An 18,923-nucleotide genomic window follows, 5' to 3' on the forward strand; every position below is an offset into this window, starting at 1 on the left:
ATCAAGTCTATAAGAACAGGAACCTTTCTGGGTTTTAAGCAGTTCTGTGTCCCGAATGCCTGAAAAAAGGAAAGACCCAAGTAGAAGCTCAAGAGAAGTTCTTAATGAGCAAATGAATGGAGCAGAAGACTGTCCTATATCCTCATCAGGAACCCCTTTGAAGAATGCCCACTCCTTAATCCTCTACGGAGCTCATGAGAGGAGCCAGACTGGCAGCCCACCTTCCCAGGGACGGAGCCTCAAGCCACAGTAGCAGCAAGGGTTGGTCTGGAGGCCGAAGCCGGCCAGCCACAGCCATGCCTCCCAGGACAGCACACGCCCGCCCCACCCCCGCACTGCCGTGGCCCACTTGCTACACTTGCCATGATGCCATTGTGGATGAAGCCGCGGCGGTAGCGGGCTGGCTTCAGATGGGGGTACTCCTCTGTGCTGGTCACTCGGATGTTCCACACCTGCTTCCAGGCCTCGTACAGCTGCACATGCACGGGATACACGCCCGAGTGGTGGGGGGCCACCGCGTACCCCATGTCTGTGGGAATGCCATGCTCCTGGGAAGGGGATGACCAGGGCAGGATGAGCACGGGGGTCTTTCCCCTTTGGGTCTTATTCCCCCTTGGTAGAACATAAGAGAAAAATCAGAGGCCAAGACAGCAGGGCCGTTGGTCCAAGCCCTCCTGGCACAGATGGAGAAGCTGAGGCCTGGGAGGCAGGGGAGGGGCTCAGAATCTCTGAGTCAGAGTCGCAGGCAGAGCTGAGACTACAGCCCAGGTCTCCCAACTCTTGGTAGAGTTCAGAGGCCTCATGTACCCCACAGCGAGGGATAAGGTGGAGATCTTTCCTGCCTTCTCTTGCCTCTGGTTGGCCAGTGAACCCAGGCTGGTACCTCCCACCCCAGCTGAGAGGTAGTAGCTTGGGCCTAGGGCACACACAGCTCTGGGTTTAACTCCTGGGATGACCTCCCTGAGCCTCTGTTCCTGTCTACAAAGTGGGGCTCTTCTCTATAGAACCAGCTCCCCTGCCCTGCCCCCAGGCCCCAGTGCAGGCACACAGATGTTGGTGGGAGTCCATCGACTAAAATGCAAAAGCAATATGACAGCCAGGACCCCAGGCCCAGCCCCGAGCCCACCCAGCTCTGCCCTTTAGGGAATCTTACTCACGACAGCGAACTTCTTGTTCAGGGCCATCTGCTCCGCCAGCACCGACTGATTGTGGAAAAGGTGAGGCTGCATGTGGCTCCACATGTGGGGGAACCACCAGAACTCCTTCACATACGACAGCAGCAGGTCATCCCCAGCATCCTCAGCATCAGTACCTGCAGTCCCAGCACACAGCTCAGCCTGGCCCACAGAGCCATGAGGCCCTCCAAGCTGGCCCAGGCCTGGGATGGGCAGGCATAGCCCATCCAGAGGCTGCCATGAGCTACAGTGCAGGAGAAGATGGAGTCCCAGAGCCCTGGCTTCTGATCTAGAGTGTGTCCTTAACTCAGGAGTGACTTTGGCCAAGCTGCCTCAAGGGTTTCCTCCACCTCTGACATGTCTGCCCTGACCCTGTTCCAATAGGGAACACAGGTCATTTGTCTTCTACTGGATTGTAGAAGGGCTCTGTGTATACACAGGATGGTTAACCCCTGTCTTGTATGTATTACCACAACCACCACTGGTAGGCTGAAGATTAAGAAAAGAAAAATGCAGAGCTGAGTGTGGCAGTGCATGGCTCTGAAGCCAGCAACCAGGAGCTGAGGCAGGAGGATCACACACTCAAGGCCACCTGGACAACTCAGTAAGAGCCTGCCTCGGAACAAAATTCGCAAAGAAAGGGCTAGAGACACACCTCAGGGATAGAGGTTCTCCAGCAACACCCCAAAATGCAGAGGCCCAGCAGCATCACTCCTGTTTGTCTTGGGGGCTGTGTTGTACATCCTGCCCCCCTACCCACCCCACCCTGCGTCGTTGACCAACAAGTTCTCCTAGAATGCAGGAGAATCTGTCCTTGCTGTGACCTGAGCAGAAGACAGAAGGCAAGGCTACTACAGATGACCAGTTCAGGGGCTGTTCCCTCTTGCCTAGTCCCAGAAGAGCAGTATGGGAGGAACTTGAAAGGCTCAGAAGAGGAAGGAAGGCAGGCAGGCATGAACCAAGCGGCCTACTGCCCTCAAATTCAATCCTTTTGACTCCAAACTGAACTTAGAACTTGGTCATGCTGGGGAGGTACAAGTACAGGGTACCTTCATTTTCAATGCTACATATTTCTGTAATGTTCTTAAAATTCAACTAGTTTTTCTTACAAGCAGAAATAGCACAAATAATTTTAAAAGGATGAGGCAGGGGGAGTGGAAGGGAAGATGCACCACCTAGGACAGCACAGCCGAAGGTCAGGGAGTGAGGCATGGAAACTGTTGTCAATTTTGTCCCCAAATGCCCCTGCCTGGGACTCTCACTACTCTTGTGGCCTACTGGTCCTAGCAGACTTGCCCTTAGTATGGGCAAGCCCAGCTGCTGAGTCATGGCAGAGGACTCCAAGGTTGTGGGTGTGGACAGCCCTGGAAGTCCCAAGAGGGGGCAGGGCAGGCTTACGTACCTGTGTGGAAGAATTTCCCTGAGTATCCCAGGTTGAAGGTGAAGTTTGGGATGTGTGTGCGTAGTTCATTCTGTGTATCAAACAGGGCCTGGGACAGCAGAGGAGAAAGGAAGACAAGAGAGGAAGTCAGAAGCTCCCTTCCTTCCAGAGACCTGAGAAGTGTCCCATTCCAGCAAGACCAGCTGCAAAGCTGACAGGGCCCAATAAAAATGCAAATGCAAGGCTGTGGGTATGGCTCTGTGGTAGGGCTCCTGCTGCCACACAAGGCCCTGGGTTTGATCCCTAGCACTGTGTGAAAACTTGGGACCTTTATGCAAAAGTAACTAAGAATGAGGGGCTAACAGCAGAGCATTGCACTATGTTTGAGCCCCTTGTAGCACAGGGCTCTGCAGGACGACATGGGCTGCACACGGGGAGACTGGCCTGCACTGCCTTCACCAGGCCTCCAGCACGAAAAGACCTGGACTCCAGTCAGGCTCTGTCATGTGTCCTCAAAAAGCTTTGTGACGCCTCTAGGTCTGTTTCTTCAACTGCACAATGAAGATGGTGTCTTTCTCCCTCATGGGAGAATTAAGTGAAATGCTGTATATAAAACTGCCTGCTGGGTGCGGTGGCGCACCCCTGTAATCCCAATGGCTCAGGAGGCTGAGGCAGAAGGATCATGAGTTCAAAGCCAGCCTCAAAAACTTAGCAAAGTGCTAAGCAACTCAGTGAGACCCCGTCTCTAATAAAATATAAAATAGGACTGAGGATGTGGCTCAGTGGTCGAGTGCCCAGAGTTCAATCCCAGTACTAAAAAAAAAAAAAGAAAAAAGAACTGCCTGATGTTTGGTTAAGTGATGAAAAATGGGGGCCATCACAACATCTGTGGTCACTGCCACTGAAAGCCTCAGTATCTACATGGGAAGGCTTTCTCCCCTTTGGTGGATTGCCAGGCTGATGTCAAAGGATCATGACCTGTCCAGGGATGTGCTACGTGCCCAGCACCATGGCGTTCCCATGCCTGGCACGCGCAGCTCTCTGCAGGTCAGTCAAGGGCTGCTGGCCCTTGGGAAACAGATGTGCTGTCACACTCTAGGGCCAGGACTGCAGGGTTCACAGGCTGCCAGGAAACCTCCCAAACCCTGCTTTCAGGACATGCTGCAAAATAAAAGTCCTGGCTCTCTTAGGACAGTATTGTCACCACTTGACCAAGGCTGACACTGCCTGCTAGACATGCATGTTCCAGTCATGTGGTTTCTTCACTTCTTTGAGTCTCGGTGCCCTTCTCTGAAAAATAGGACTCAAAACAACACTCCCTTTGCCAGGCCACCGGGAGGACCAAATGAGGCAGTGCACAGAAGGGGCTGGGCACAGTGCAGCACCCACATAAACAGCTTCTGTTGGTATTTTGTCAACTGTGCTGCGGAGTTAACAAGGTGACATGTACATCTATGAAAGAAGGCCACAGTGGTCACCTGTGTTCAGATTAAAGAAGAAACTGCTCTGCCCTTTCCTACTAACAAGGATGTTTAAGGGTAATGAGACCCGCACCGGAGAAGCACTCTGCAGGTTGCTCTGAGCTGAGAGCACAGGAGAGGGCACCTCGATTTATATTCTTCCACAGAAATTGCTCCAAACTGTTATCATGCTTTTTTCACTTTATAAATGGGGTGAATAAGAAACCTAAGTACACGATCCAGAGCTCACTGGAAGACACACTGACTTCCCCATGGGCTCGACCCTGGAGCCCAGTCCTGGCCCCCAGTTTCACAGGGCTCCCCTGCACAGTAGCAAGGGCCTGGTCCGAGCAGGAGACAGCAGGGCTGGGGCATGGAAAGGGCATCCCAAGTAGGGAACAGAGCAATCTACTCTGCTAGAGGTTGGTCCACTGTGGCTGCATATGAAGATGTTTAGAGCAAAGACTCCGCAGAGGTCATCTTCAATTTTTCTTCAACAGGACAGCCCTCCAAGAAATGAAATACCAGGGAAAAACACAATCAAAGCCATGCTGCCCTGTCCAGCTCCACAGGGGGCATGGAGGATGGAGTCTGGCCATCAGAACATGACCCTCACTCCACCCAGCTCGTGGGGCACCCCTGTGAAGCCTCTGGGAGTGCTGTGAAACAGCCTAAAATCCCCTATCATTCCATCTCTTCATTTCACAGGGGAGACTCAGCGGTGGGACAGAACTGACATGTGTCACCTGGTCAACCAGGGTCACACTGGGACTCAAATTGATTTCAAATCCCTACAGGACAACCACTCCTCAACACAATCCACTCTATTCTTCTCCTTCGGGGTTATACAGAAAAGCACAAAGTGTACTCCTGACCAAGAAAAGGGCACAGACCCTACTAGGGTCCATCCTTGCAGACCCCGGGCCACCCTAGCAGAGATTTCAGGTGGACAGAGAACACAGCTCACCAGGCAGATCTGTTCAGGGAGAGTTGTGAGCCTCTCATAGGTCTCTTTAAAGCCTCCTGGGAGCATCAAAGAGAGCCCTGGTTTGGTGCTAATATGTTTCTAACACTCGCTAATCTCCTGTGAGAGAGGACACCGGTCAGCAGGCAGCCGCATCTCTCAGAATTTAATCCCCTGTTTTGTTTTCATTGGATTTATTGTTATCGTGCTCTCCACTCCCAGCAACCGACTCTGATTCCCGTTCACACTAGGATGTCGTCTCCTTTGCAAGTAACCTGAAAACTGCATTTTAAGACTGTTTAGTGGTCTTAATTCGTAGGCTTCTCCTTCACGGTGACAGCTCACATGTATAAAATCTTGTGGTTTGCAAAAGTGTCTTCACACACCGCTCTGTTGGGTAAACACTTTTGGAATTCAATGCATGCATTCACTCTCTCCATAGACCTAAGTTAAAATATGCCATATGGTAATCTGAGCTCTCCATTTTTGTTTTAAGAATTTTATGGGCACTCTGATGTTGACACAAACATTTTTAAGCGTTTACAATCATATCTAGATGAAAAGGCAGATGGCTGCCATTGCGGTTCCCACTTTCATGTTCTGATGACTGGATCTCTTCCTCCACACACAACTCTGCACTAAGATGCAAAGGTCTTCTGTGTCTGCCAAGCGCAGTGGCACATGCCTGTAATCCCAGCAGCTCAGGAGGCTGAGGCAGGAAGATTTCGAGTTCAAAGCCAGCCTCAGCAACTTAGCAAGGCCCTAAGCAATTCAGTGAGATCTTGTCTCTAGATAATGGCACTTGCTTTGAACACAAGAATTAATATAAACTTAGTGGTGGGGTCGGGGGACTTTATTTTGAATAACAGCACAGGGGAAGTGCAGGTAGGGAGTCACACGGGAGCCACAAGGATTGGAATCCGCGAGGCCCGCCTTACCTTCACGTCCTCCACCTTCATGCGTGTTCCCTCCTTGCCCACGAAGATATCGTCGATGTCCACCAGGATGTAGCGGTCCAGAGGCAGCGAGAGGCGCTTACCCGTGAGGAAGGCCACAGCATCAACGAAGACCAGCTTGTGCAGCCAGAAGTTGAGGTTGTTGCCAAACAGCACACGCTGGATGCCGTCGTGGAGGCCCAGGTCCTGGACCACCGTGGCGTGCAGTGCAGCATGCAGGCCCGCATCAGCTCCCAGGTGCGGAATGGACTCAGACGAGCGTGTCTTGGCCAGAAGCACAGGCTCATAGGTGGAATGGTTGGACTGGAACACCGTCCAGTCCTCGCCAGGCAGCACGCCCTTCTCCACCTCGCTGGGCCGTGTCACGTAGAGCAGTGGGGATTTGGGGTTGATGCTGCAGTCCTTCAGGCCCAGGTTAGAGTGCAGGAACAGGGGGAAGCCCTTGAGCTGTGCGCTCAGCAGGCTGTTCTCATTGGCCTACAGCCGGGCAGGGGGGAAGGGGAACCGCTGTCAGATCTGGAACTCCAAGGGACGTGGAACTCAGATATGCACCCCAAACTGTAACATCAACAATATTCATAACATTCACGGGCAGGCTCGCCATGCCCCGGCTCAACTGTCTACCCTCTCCTCTGTCTACAACAGAACACTAGTGAACACTTCTGATTCACTTACCAAAACTAGGCAGGGGGTCCGTGAACTGTGCACGCTGGAATGCCGCTAATCCTCCCAGTGACCCCACAGTGGAGGTGCTGTCAGACCAGACCATTTTATACATAAAGAAATGGAGGCCCAGAAAAGCCAAATCACCAGGGGAAAGTCCAGCAGTTGAGAGCATGGACTCTGCTACCAAACTGCCTGGCCTTGGCCAGTTATGACTCTTCTCCAGGCCAGAGAAGAGGAACTGTCTGTGGGGGGAAGCAAACACACTCTGCTACACAGCACTCCCAACCTCCCTTATACCGGCAGCACCCCTGAGGCCACCCTCTTATAGCAGTCCAGCTCCCATGCCCACCAATCTCTGCCAGCGTGGTGAGGTTTCTGGGGCTACCCAGCTCCCTGGGGGTCTACAGACAGCCACATCACTCCATCACCTCCTCCCTAGCCCATGGCTCCTGTTTCATCATGGTACATGCTACAAAGAGGAGATTCACAGTTATAGACAAGCGGCACAGTCAGCTGGCTCAGAGAGCCTTCCAGAGAAAGGGATTTCTGAGGTAATATTTAAAGAAAGAGTTATCAACTAGGGGAAAGGTGGGAGCCACGTCCCCAGGAAAGTGCAAAGTGCAAAAGCCCTGGGGCAGTAGAGGTTCAATCAAGAGGGAGAGGAGGAGATGAGGCCGAATGTTCTGCTGAGGCCAGACCTGAAGGACCCTGGAGGCTAGAAAGAGCAGCAGAAGTCAACAAAGACCACATCAAACAGTATCCACAGGGATGACAGGTTCCAATCTATCTTGAAAAGGTCTATATGACTGTCTTGTGGAGAATGAGTGTGGAGAAAGAGTGGGGTCGGGCAAACCATGAGTGAACAAAAAGTATATGAAGAATTTGGGGAGGGAGACAGACTCATGTTCAGGTGGTATCAGGGCTGCACGGGTGGGCACCAATCTGGGCACACAGCCAAGCAGTGAGTCCCAGCTGAGCCCTGTGCCCCAGTGTGAAACCATGCCTACCCAGAAGGGTGCCCTGCACTGGTCTCCTCCATAGACACTGCTTTTTTCCCATTTCTACAACAGTTCTTTGGGACCCTGGCCTTGTAAACCGCGATAAAGAGCCTATACTGGTTGCTCCACACACAGGGATAGCTGCCAACTCCACCCTGCAGCACCCTGAGCCAGCCGCAGAGGTGGCCCCATGCTAAGCCCCATCAAGCCCCGTCCTCAGAAGCTACCTTCCCCAGCTCCGGGCTCCCCACAGCCCAAGTCAGCACTGGCCAAGGATGTAACTGCTTCAGCTATGTGGGGGCCAGAGACCCTGTTCATATGTGCCAAGGCCTGGGAAGCCACACAGGACACGAGGGCTGAGGATCCCATTTCAAAGTCCCGACCCTGAGCTGACTGCCAGGTGCTGGCAGCTCAGCCCACTGCCCAGAGAGAGAGAGAGAAAGCCAAGTTGCTGATAGCTGACCCTGGTCGGCAATGACAGGAACCTGCCAGAGAAGGGAACAAAGTGGCTGGCCTGGCACTGCCGCCTGGCCCCACTTCAGGCTGCACCCCCAGGAGTAAAAGCTTCTGTTCCTCAGCTCTGAGGACCCTCTCAGGAGACACTAGCTCTTCCAATGGGGTCACCCAGGCACAGGAAGGAAGAGCCCTGAGCCAGGGATGGGAAGGCAGAGGCCTCACAGACTTAAGTATTAACTGGCTAGTGCCCTGGGGACCCCAAGTCCCCTCTCTGGGCTCAGATCCCCCATTAGCCAGTTTCTTCTTACATGGTATCCCGTGGTCAGATTAGAAGCAACAAGCTTAGTTGTCAAATCCTGGCTCTACGACTTACTAGCTATGTTGCTCTGGTAAAGCTATTTAACTTTTTCAGCCTCAGGTTCTTATCTGAAAATAAAGTGCCCACTTCACAAGGCAGCTGTGAAAATTAAACATGATAATGCCTGAGAAGCAATGAGCTCAGTGTCTGGAACATGTAAGTGCTTAATCCAAGAGGCCAGGTAGCCCCTGCCAGGCCTCTGCCAGGTGTGTTCAGGGCCAGAGCATCTGGAGTCACAAAGATGGGGCAAGACAGTGCCAGGAACTAGGGCTACAGAGGAGGAAACTGGACTCCACCCTCCAGGACCTCACAGGAGCACACTGGCCAAAGCCACAAGACAATGCCACCACTACTACGTTGGCTGAACTTAGAATGACAAAACAAGAGAGCCACCATTTATTTTGTGGCTCTGGGTCCCAGGCAGAGTGCTCAGTGCTTCCCGCCCATTGTCTTGTTTTATCTCCAACACAGACCAGCGAGGCAGGAGCTATAATTAGTCCCACTTTACAAATGGATTGAGCATCCTGCCCAAGGTCACTCTGCTTTTAAGTGCCAGAAAGATTTAACCCAGGACATGGAGCTTTAAGTCCCTGCTCTCACACTGCCCTAGAGTCCAGCCTTGGTGGGAACAGAAGCACAAGCATCTCCAGAGCCCCACAGTCCACAGGCTGCTCAGGGCTTGACAAGTCCAAGGCACAGAGCTGAAGCCCCCCTTGCAGAAAGGGCCAAGAGATGTGCCTCGACTACCAGGGGGCACGAGTTTGAGCTGAAAAATCACAGGCCTGTCATATGCACTTGTCATGTGCAATAATGTAGGAAGAGTAAGAAAACCTAGAACTGCCACTGACTCCGCAGTGGGACGCTACACAAACCCCTTCCTGGGCCTCACGTTCCCCTTCTGTAAAGCAAGGAACCGCAGGTAGACAGGGTACAAACTCTGCTGCACCAGCTGTACCCAATGTTCTGTGCCCACTGCCTGGTAGTGAGCCTGAGAGCTCTGTGCACTGCACATGGCCTCTGATGCAGACTTCTACTAAATAAACGGTAGCGGGACTCCTGGACTTGCCACACCGTCGTTAAGGCCAAGGCCTCTGGAGCTGGACTGCTGGGCTTCAAATCCTAGAGAATACTAACTGGAGGTGTGAGCTTGGGCACTTTTCTTAATCTCTTTGCCTCAGTTTCCTTCTCTCTTAAATAAGGACATTATCTGCCTGCCTGGGTAGATGGTTTATCAGAGTGCAGCGAGTTCATTTACGAGGAGCATGTGGGCAGTGCACTGCTCCAAGCAGGCGCTCGATAAATGTCAGCCATTCTGATGATTTTCAGGCCTGGGGCTCTGAATCAAACTTAATGAAGTTCATGGCAGGAAAGGGTACAGAGTCCAGGAGAAAAGGCAAAAAACACAGACAATGCAGACAGTCTGACTTTGTGCTTCTGTAAAGCCATAAACCAGGCCAGTGCTCCCCAGAGGGTGCTCTGTGAACGAGCTCAAGCCAGCAGGGGATGAATCTCACCGGCTCGCTCTGCAGCAGGACTTCTAAGGGCCTTGCGTTTCGGGGCTCACAATGCCTTTTCAGTGGCAGAGCCTCCTGCTGTATTAGTGCATGAAAGAACATGCCATGGGAAACGCTCAGCCAGACCAGTCCTCCCGCACTGAGGGTAGGCCCAGAACACAATGCGCCAGGGAGGCCTGGGACACAGCCACCTCTGATCATCTCCTACGCCTCCCCTCCTGACTCACGCCAAGCAAGAGCCTGCATAGGACCCGTGCACTTACCGTCCCTTCCTTCAGAAGGGCTCTTCGCACTGAAAGCCACCCAGAGCCTTCCCTCACTTCCCACAGTTGGTTTTACCAAAGATGACCTCTCTGGCCTACTATGAGAGCGCTGCCAACCGCCCACACCAGGACCCTCTGGGCTGCTCTGCGCTCTGCTCCTGGTGCACTTCTCACTGCCACATGCTAAGTGTGTTTGCCCAGTACCAGCCCCCCACCCATTTCTACTGCGCTAGTACGTCAGCTCCCTGGAGCAGGGGCTTTGTCCATTCCCATGACCACTCTGTCCAGCGCCTAGCACAGGACTCAGAACGCTGAAGTGGCTGGTACCTATTTGCTCAATGAAGAAGCAAATGTCCCCCAAAGCACCCAACCAGAGTCCTGTCAGCGTCTCTCTTCATCTTGCCTGACCACACCCTTGGAACCTGCATCCACTGCTCCCAACCTCCCCTTCCCAGGGTAGATTCTCCTTCTCAGCAAGGATCCCAGTCTTAGTGGTCATTTTGAGAGCTCCATCAAAACCAGAATAGATCCCTACCCACCCACCCATCCATTGGGATTTCTTTCTCCTATCTCCCAATGCAAAACAGCTCTGGTCTGGCAGGTGCATAAATTCCACACTCCACTGCAGCCAGGAGTAAAGAGCAAGAGATAGAGCCCAAGTTGCCCAAGTATGGGTTCCAATCTCAGCTCCCCACTTAGACTGAGAGCCTCAAATAGGTAACCCAACTCCTCAAGCCTTGATTTTCTCATCTGCAAAATGGGAACAAGTCGCCTCCATTGGGAGGATTGCCATGACAGGTTTCAGAGTCCCAAGCAGAAAATGCTCTCTCCAACCCTGCACCCATTCCCAGGGATTTTCCAGGGCAAATGCCTTCTATGTACTGAATCCACTGTGTGTCAGGAAGTCCCCCTGCCAAGCACCCCTAAAACGCATAAAGTACACACTGGGCACAAGGCCTGCTCCCACCTAAGCTTCATGACAAGCCTGGGAGTAGATATGACCACTACATGCATTTTACAAATGAGAAAAGTCCAGTGCTCTGCTAGTGAGCACAGAGATCAAGGCGGGAAGGGCTCAGGGACCTGCTCTCTGCCTACCTTAAAGAAGCCAATGATGCCCACGCCGTAAGCCACACAGTACTTGTCCAGCAGCTCGCGGTTCCAGGCATCCAAATTGACGTACTTGAGGATGTTCTCATAGATGATGAGGGCGAAGCGGCCACGGCCCTTGTCAGTGAGTGTGGGCATGTCCCCCTTGCCTGGTGCAATCTCGGTGCGATACTTGAAGCGGCTAGACTCCAGGATGGCCACGACCTCCTGACCCAGCTGTGAGTAGAGACTCTCCACAAACACCAGCACCAGCGGGTCGGTGCGGGAAGGGGTGACCACCTGCACAGGCTTGAGGGGCAGCAGGCGGCTGGGGGCCACAGGTGGTGGGTCCCCACAGTCAGACTCAGGGGCATCTGCAGAGGGCTCCAGACCCCGCTTCCAGCCATATAGGTAGTAGGCCGAGACAAAAACACTGAACAGGCAGAAGATGAACAGCAGGAAAAGGACAGCTTGGGGGGACACATGCCGACACAATCTCCGGAGGCATGCCAGGGCAGGCATCCTGGCCCCCAAGACCTTGGCCACCGGAGGTCTGCCCTGCCCTGGCCACCCCAAGGCCCCACGCAGGAGACACGAGAGTTGCTGACCGACCAAGAAATTCACAGAGACTTAGGAGGCAAGGCCCTCAGTGGGCAGCAGGAGTGGAGGATCCGGGTCCCCAGCCCTTCCTCCCAGCCAGGGGCGCAGTCTAGAGGCTGGTCTCGCTCCTTCCTTCCTCTGCGCCCCTTTATGTCACCATGGCAAACCCCCACTTGGTCCTGCACAGAGCAGAAGTGCCCCAGGGCGTCAGGGCCTCCTTTGGGGGCTGGGCAGCAGGCCAGAGGACACTAGGCTGGCCCAGGGGTGTCGCATGCTGCTCCCTTGGTAGGGCCCACGGGGCCGAGGCTGTGGAGAGAAGAGGAATCCATCAGTCACACAGGTCCTGACAAGGTCATCATAGTTTGAGTTTTGCTGCCAAACCTGGTGGAAAAAATGAGACAACGGAGCTGTTTAGCTTCTCTGGGCCTCTGTTTCCCCGTGTGTGAAATGGGCAGACAGTAAGCAGCACCCATCTCACAAGGGGTTGCAGATATGAAGTCCAATGATATATATATAAATCACATAAAGCAGTACTTAATGCACGGTGTCTATAATAGTAACTGTTCTTTTTCATCATTATCAGAGTCTAAGACCGGGCCAAGAAAAATTCAGAAGCAGAAAGAACAAAGTGAATCATTGAACAGTTGCAAAATGTAAGAGCAAGTGGTAGGACTCTAACCAGAACCTTCCCTTCTCTTCCCCTCCCTTCCCCACCCATTTCTCCGAGTGACCACAGCAGCCCATGCAGCAGATGACAAGACTGTCTCCAGCAGAAGCAGCCACAGCAGGATTCAGGCAGGGATGTGGGGGTCCCATGCCTTGGTGGTGCCAGAGGCCCAGGTGAATCACTGCACCTCTCAAGCACCAGCAAGCTCATCTGAGTAAACGTGTCCACGGGACTTGACACAGGACACACTCAGAAAGGGCAGCTGTCACCACGTGCTCCTAATGCAGCCACGCGTCCCTCGCCCTAGGGATACAGGCTAACAGTGCTCACCATGACTCTGGACACCAGATGACCACATCCCCTGCCTGGGGATCCCAGGTTGCCAGGAGACAGGAGGCTTCCCCCACACTGGTCTGTGTACCCAGACAGCCAGAACCTGGGGTTCCAGCCTCCTCCTCCTCCAGCCTGAAATGCTCACCCCGGCCACCTCACTGCCCCATTTCAGTGGGAAGAAAGAGTACACAAAGACCCACACACATTGTGCAAAGACGACAATTCCCTTGCCCCAACAGCAATCCCAACACAGCCCTCTGGTGTCCCCTGAACACGAGTGGAAGCCTCCAAGAAGAGTGAGATTTCCTAGTGATTCAAGGAGCTACTTTCTATCAGCCACACTTACTAAGAGGCGGCAGGAGATGACGCCAAGCCAGAAAGCAAGTGTGAGAGCCTGGGCTGAGGCAGTCAGTGAGGGAACTGGAGTCCCAGGCGTGGCCTTGAGGGTGAAGGCCTTTGAAGTCCCTCCCAGCCCCAGACTATATGCTGTGTTTGCAGGGATCCTGCCTACGAGAGACCCAACAGTTGCACTTCTAGGATAAATTCCTAGAAGTAGTAACTGCAGGAGCGTGTGAAGATTTCTCCACAAGAATACAAATCCCAGGGCTGTTTATAATGGCAATTGCTCAATAATGGGGGACTGTCATTATAGAAACTATAATGCAAGCATGTGACAGAATCCTAGGCAGCCATTTATAGTATCTCCAAGAAAGACATTTACTGACATTTACCATATATATTGTTGAAGTGGGAAACATTTATAAAACAGTTTGTATGTGTGGTCATATTTTTGTTAAATATTTTTATGCATAGGCTAGAAACTGGTACTAAGTGTAAAAGAAAAAAAAAGAAAAAAACAAAAAAAAACCTTAACAGTAATTACCTCTGGGTAAGAGTCATTTTCTGCTTTTTTGTCTGTGAAATGGAGAGAAGAGGGGGCAGCAAGTTTGGCCCCAGCTGTGCCAGGACACACTGTGAGATGCCCAGCACACCCTATCCCTCTCTGGGCTTCCTGCCTCTTAGAGGGAGCTCGGGTCAGATGGTTTCTGGGGTTCTCCCACCTCTGCTGCTCTACACTGTAGTCCTCACTATGTGTCAGCACCGTGGGGAACCTGAGGCACCAGGAAAGCAGGTATCCATGATGTGGCGGGACGGGTGTGGTAGCAGGGACAAGGAAAGGCATTTGGGAGACCAGAGGGGTACTTAACCTCTCCAGAGAGGGAGAGCAGGACCAGGGAAAAATTTCTGGAGGCACCAGAACTGGCCAGAACAAGGGCAGGCTGGCCAGGGACATGGAGAAAGAATGGCCTTCACTGCAACCTGAAGATAAGGGACTGTGTGTACTTTCTAGGAGACTCCGTGCAATTCTCGGTGAGAGCAAGGCAAGAAAGGGCAGGTATTCTAGGCAGAGCCAGGAAGGCTGCAGTGGCTAGTCCTGTTCATGCCCAGAGTGCACTAGTGTTCCATTTACCACTGATGAGGACCACCTGCAGTCGCAGCCAAGCCCCCGACCTTTGGCCTATGGCCAAGGCAGAGGCAGAGTGGGGTTGGAAGGCAGGATGCCCTGATGGTGCCCTGCCCACGCAGAAGTCCAACCCACGATAGAGGAAGAGAGGCTGAGCCATGGCCACTGACCCTCCAGCATATTAACAGCCTCTCAGCAAGTTAATGATGCAGTTCACAGAATCTCAGGCATCTGGGGGTCATGGACCCTTGTGGGAATCTGGCAATATTTCTCAGATATTAAAAAATATGCACATTTTAAAAATGAACGTGGCTGCCAGGGGTTAGGGGTGGAGAGATGAGTGGGGAGCGCAGAGGGCTGTTAAGCCACTCTGGAGGATGCTGGGTGATGGGTACGTGTCATCATGCACTTGTCTAAGCCCATGGAATGCACAACATCAAGAGCAAACCCTACTGTCCACTAAGAGAGCTGGGTGACAGTGACATGTCCATGTGGTTCATCAAATGTAGCAAGGGGGCCACTCTGTAGTGGATGCTGATGCTGCCTGCCCTGCACTTGGAGAGGTCTTCCTTGCAGCCCCCAAGTGGCCCCTGCTTCCTCCTCTCACTGCACACCTGAGAAGAATGCCTGTCCTTGGCGGCCTTGGCCTTTCCAGGGAGGCTGGGATAAGGCCATTGCAAAACCCAGGCCAGAGAGGGCAAAAGAAGCCCTGCCTCTGGAGAAAGCCAAGTGCCCTGGGCCTGACGCGAGCCAGCTGCCTTGTAAACAAAGTGTCGACCACCCAGCGTGCTGGCAGGGGCCTCGCACGGCCTCACCATCCGCTCAGAGGCCCACAGCCAGCCAGAAAGCTCTCCTCCCAGTCCACCCGGAGTTATGGAGTCCCGTGACTCTGAGGTAAAGTCCGGGGGGGCATCTCATCCCCCTGGCCGCCAAGGCCTCAAGGAGAGCTGGGGCTGGGACCTCAACGCCCGCCTAACACACAGGTCACACACCCTCACCACCCTTCCCCTAACCACAGCTGGGCCCAGCCCACCACCCAGCCTAGTCAAGCATCCAGGCCTTTGCTGGTGAAGTTCCCATGGCCAGGAATGCCTCCTCCAGCCGCATGGGACACTTACTCATCCTTCACCACCCAGTTCCAATGTCACCACCTCTCTGAAGTCATGTCCAGCCCCCACCTACCCCACTTACCATGAGAGGCTGGGAACCAGGACCCTTGGGCCTAAACAGAATGCAGATGTGTGGTCTTTGGCTTGCACAGTGTTTTTCTTTAATTTGGGATTAGTTATCAACATTTTTAAAAAATTTTTTTGTACTTATAGATGAACAGAATGCCTTTTTTTGTTTTTTATATGGTGCTGAGAATCGAACCCAGTGCCTCATGCATGCTAGGCGAGCGCTCTGCTACTGAGCTATAGCCCCAGCCCTAGTTATCAACATTTTAAAGTCAGGAGATTTCATAGAACTTCTCTTTTAAAACATCACGTTCTAGTGACACTGAGCACACATCGCAACCAGCCACCATCCGCCGAGGCACGTGCGGTGCCCTCCTCAAGGGCCATGCACCCTGCGGTCAGCACAGTCACCAGCCAACCTCCTGCTCTCACTGCCTCCTGCCAGTGTCTGGGGCACCAGAGCTTGTGATCTGTGCAGAGCAGGGGTAGCAATTTTACACCACCCTGCCCCTGTACTTGCACACCCACAGGGCAGGCCCAGCACCTACCCCTGCACAGATGGGCCCTGCCCAGCACCTGGTATACAGAGGCCCTGGGCAAACAACTTTTGCTTTCTTCCCTCTCCCCCAAGCCTTGGGTGCCACTCAAGGACAGGAACCAAATCTGGTTCATCATGGAAGCTTCCACTTACCCTAGAGCCAGGTCCTTATTGAGGACTCGGGATGTGAATGAAGTAGTAGCTGTTGTTACTCCCAATTTCCAGATAAGGAGAAGAAAGCTCCAAGGTAAAGTGACTTGCCACGGTCACATGGAATCAGCTAAATCTTGATTCAAACAGGTTTCCTTTCTGATTTTGAGTTTGGTCTTTTATTCCTCCATGACACTCAGGAGTTTCTATAATAAAATAACAACAGTGCCATTATAACTATCATCATTATTAATACTGACATCATACCTGATCATTAACTATGAGCCTGACACTATGCTATGTATTTTTCACACCTTATCTCTTTCCTTACAACTTATATTGCCATTATCTACATCTACAGCTAAGGAAAATGAGACCCAGAGAAGTTAAGTCATTTGTCCAAGATCACACAGAGCTTAAATTTAAGCAAGCCCAGACTCCATGAAAGGGAGCACTCCAGAGACTATGAGAGACCTTAGCTGGGGAGTATGAGGGGGACCTTAGCTACCAAGGCCTCCAGGCCTTGGTCAGGCTCCCACTGTGCTCTCCCAGCCCTAGCCCCAGCTTTCCCTGCCAAGGTGCTGGGGATAATGAATGAGATGCTCTGGTTGTCATGGAGACACCATGGCAACACTGCACTTTCAGGAAATACCACAGTAACTGTGGCCACTGCTCTAAGAGTTGAAAGTCATTCCTTACCCCACCTCCCTACCCAAAAGTGTTCTGGTCCTCACAGTCCTCCTAAGGATCCCTAAGGGAAGGGAGCCTCTTTTTTTTTTTTTTAATGTGAATTTTTTTAGTTGTAGGTGGATAATACCTTTATCTCATTTTTATGTGGTGCTGAGGATTGAACCTAACGCCTTGCGCATGCCAGGCAAGCACCCTACCACTGAGCCCCAGCCAGAGCCCGGAAGAGAGCCTTTTTACAGATCAAGCAGGGAAGGGGTCCTGGCTCGGGCCCTGGACGATTGGGTGGGCTCCAGTGGGGAGACAAGAGCTCCCTGAGAGCAGGCACAGACACTGAGCTAGCTTAGCCTCTGATGGTGAGGTGTGTCCAATAGCTCAATTCATGTGTGTTTGGCGCCTACTGCATGCCACCAGTCCCTAGGGAAAAGCTGTGTGCTCATCCCATTTCACCCTAACAGCCTGAAAAATGGAGTGCGTGGTCGCTAGCAATTCAGTAAGGTTTAGTCCAGAGCCAGCTGCCGGAAGTGGAATCTCAGCTCCATTTTCTATCAGTCTGTGACTTTGGCACAATTCTTTCATCATCTCTGAGACTACAAAATAGGGTTTGTACTATTATCTATCTTGAGGGGCAGTTGCCACAACTAAGAGAGATGATACGTGTATAATGCTCAGTTGAGTGCCTGGCACATGATAGATAATACAGGCTAATAAACTGACTGTCCATTCAACAGATTTGAAAACTGAGGCTCAGGAAGGCACTGGCCCAAGGCCACATATCAAAATTAGAGTGGACCCAAAAAGAGAAGATAGCAAGTCAGGCCAGAAGAAAGGAGAAAGAGAATAGGCTCCAGGAAGAAGCATCAGATGGGATATCACCCTGGGAGCTAGGAATGATGATGGTTCCCTGCTCCCTGGGTCTGTATATAAGGTGCTGAGCACAGTCTCAGGCACTGAAAAGGAAGTGGTAACTCAGACCCTCAAACTAGGATTTCTAAAGGCCCCTTGGGCATCTTGTGTGATGCTGCTGCCGGCCAAATGGGGACAGGTCCCTGCAGCCCCCAGGGCTCACCCACCACACAGTGTATTTGCAGCCTGGCCCCTTCCCACACACCCGCCTAACTCACTTGCACATGAATGCACGAGCAAACGCACACAGTACTGACATGCCCGAAAGGTGCCATCATGGGCATCCCAGCCACGTGGACACTGGGAGGAGGGAGAGGAAGCTGAGAAGAGGTCAGTGTGGGAAGAAACTGCAGGCAGGCTCAAAAGTGAGTGAATGGGAGAAGCTGGGGGTGGCAAGCTGGCAGACTGGGCAACTTAGCCAGACCCTCTCTGGAAACACACATACGTGAATGGGTACCAGAGCTGGGGCATGACTGGGGCAGGGGAAGGTAGTGTGGCTGCAGGCCAGGAACTGATAGCTCCACACCCTACACTCACCCAGAGCCACACCCCACAGCTGCCCCAGCCCCTCCCAGCCTGTCACACCCCCAGCACAGTCATACCACCACCCACAGCCCAGCCCCACCCCAAGCCACCCAGCTCCACCAACCATCCTGACAAGACCAACCCCACCCATCACATCCAGTGCAGAGAAGAAAATCCTTCACATTTGCTTCCCAGCTGTGCAGGAGTTTCTCGGGGGCAATTACACCCCTGGGAGGCAGAAACCAGAAGCAAATCCCTTCCTCTGCTGGAATCTGCCGCCTGCTGCGTGCCCCATCCCCCACCACCCCTGCAGTGCTGCCTGGCCAGGGGCCAAGTTGCTGCCTGTCAGTCACCCCACCACTACCAGGGCTGCCACCAGCAGGGAATGTCAGTGATCTGGCTCAGAATCACAGGGCCACAGAAAGCAAAGTCCACCCTGCAGTGGGCACTCAGGGACACTAAGGCCAGAGGAAAGGGAAAGGACCCTGGTGTTGCACCAGCCAGCACTGCCTCACTCCCACCTACCTTGGCCCCTTTTCTTGTCCATTAAAACCCTGTCCATCCTCCTCCAAGGCCAGTTTCAGCTGAGAATCAGAT

General features: G+C 52.8%; 1 protein-coding gene across 7 annotated transcripts in view; it reads right to left on the reverse strand.

The window, feature by feature from the left end:
* Positions 1-18,923, reverse strand: part of Ndst1 (N-deacetylase and N-sulfotransferase 1) — a 91,332-nt gene that overhangs the window by 18,568 nt on the left and 53,841 nt on the right. For 6 of the 7 annotated variants that reach the window (XM_046460299.2, XM_046460296.2, XM_046460298.2 and 3 more), the window contains 6 exons: positions 16,212-16,414; positions 11,290-12,186; positions 5,919-6,413; positions 2,578-2,665; positions 1,158-1,312; positions 363-548 (listed from right to left, as the gene is read on the reverse strand). In XM_046460299.2, coding sequence (XP_046316255.1) covers positions 363-548; positions 1,158-1,312; positions 2,578-2,665; positions 5,919-6,413; positions 11,290-11,802 — 1,437 coding nt within the window. In that variant the 5' untranslated portion in view covers positions 11,803-12,186; positions 16,212-16,414. Of the gene's footprint in view, positions 1-362; positions 549-1,157; positions 1,313-2,577; positions 2,666-5,918; positions 6,414-11,289; positions 12,262-16,211; positions 16,415-18,923 lie in introns of all 7 variants that reach the window. The other variant, XM_046460300.2, reaches the window with a different exon arrangement.

This window comes from Marmota monax, unplaced genomic scaffold (genome assembly GCF_021218885.2).
Source record: "Marmota monax isolate L192 unplaced genomic scaffold, Marmota_monax_Labrador192_F-V1.1 WCK01_AAM20220418_F8-fsc00006, whole genome shotgun sequence".
In the NCBI taxonomy this organism is placed as follows: domain Eukaryota; kingdom Metazoa; phylum Chordata; class Mammalia; order Rodentia; family Sciuridae; genus Marmota; species Marmota monax.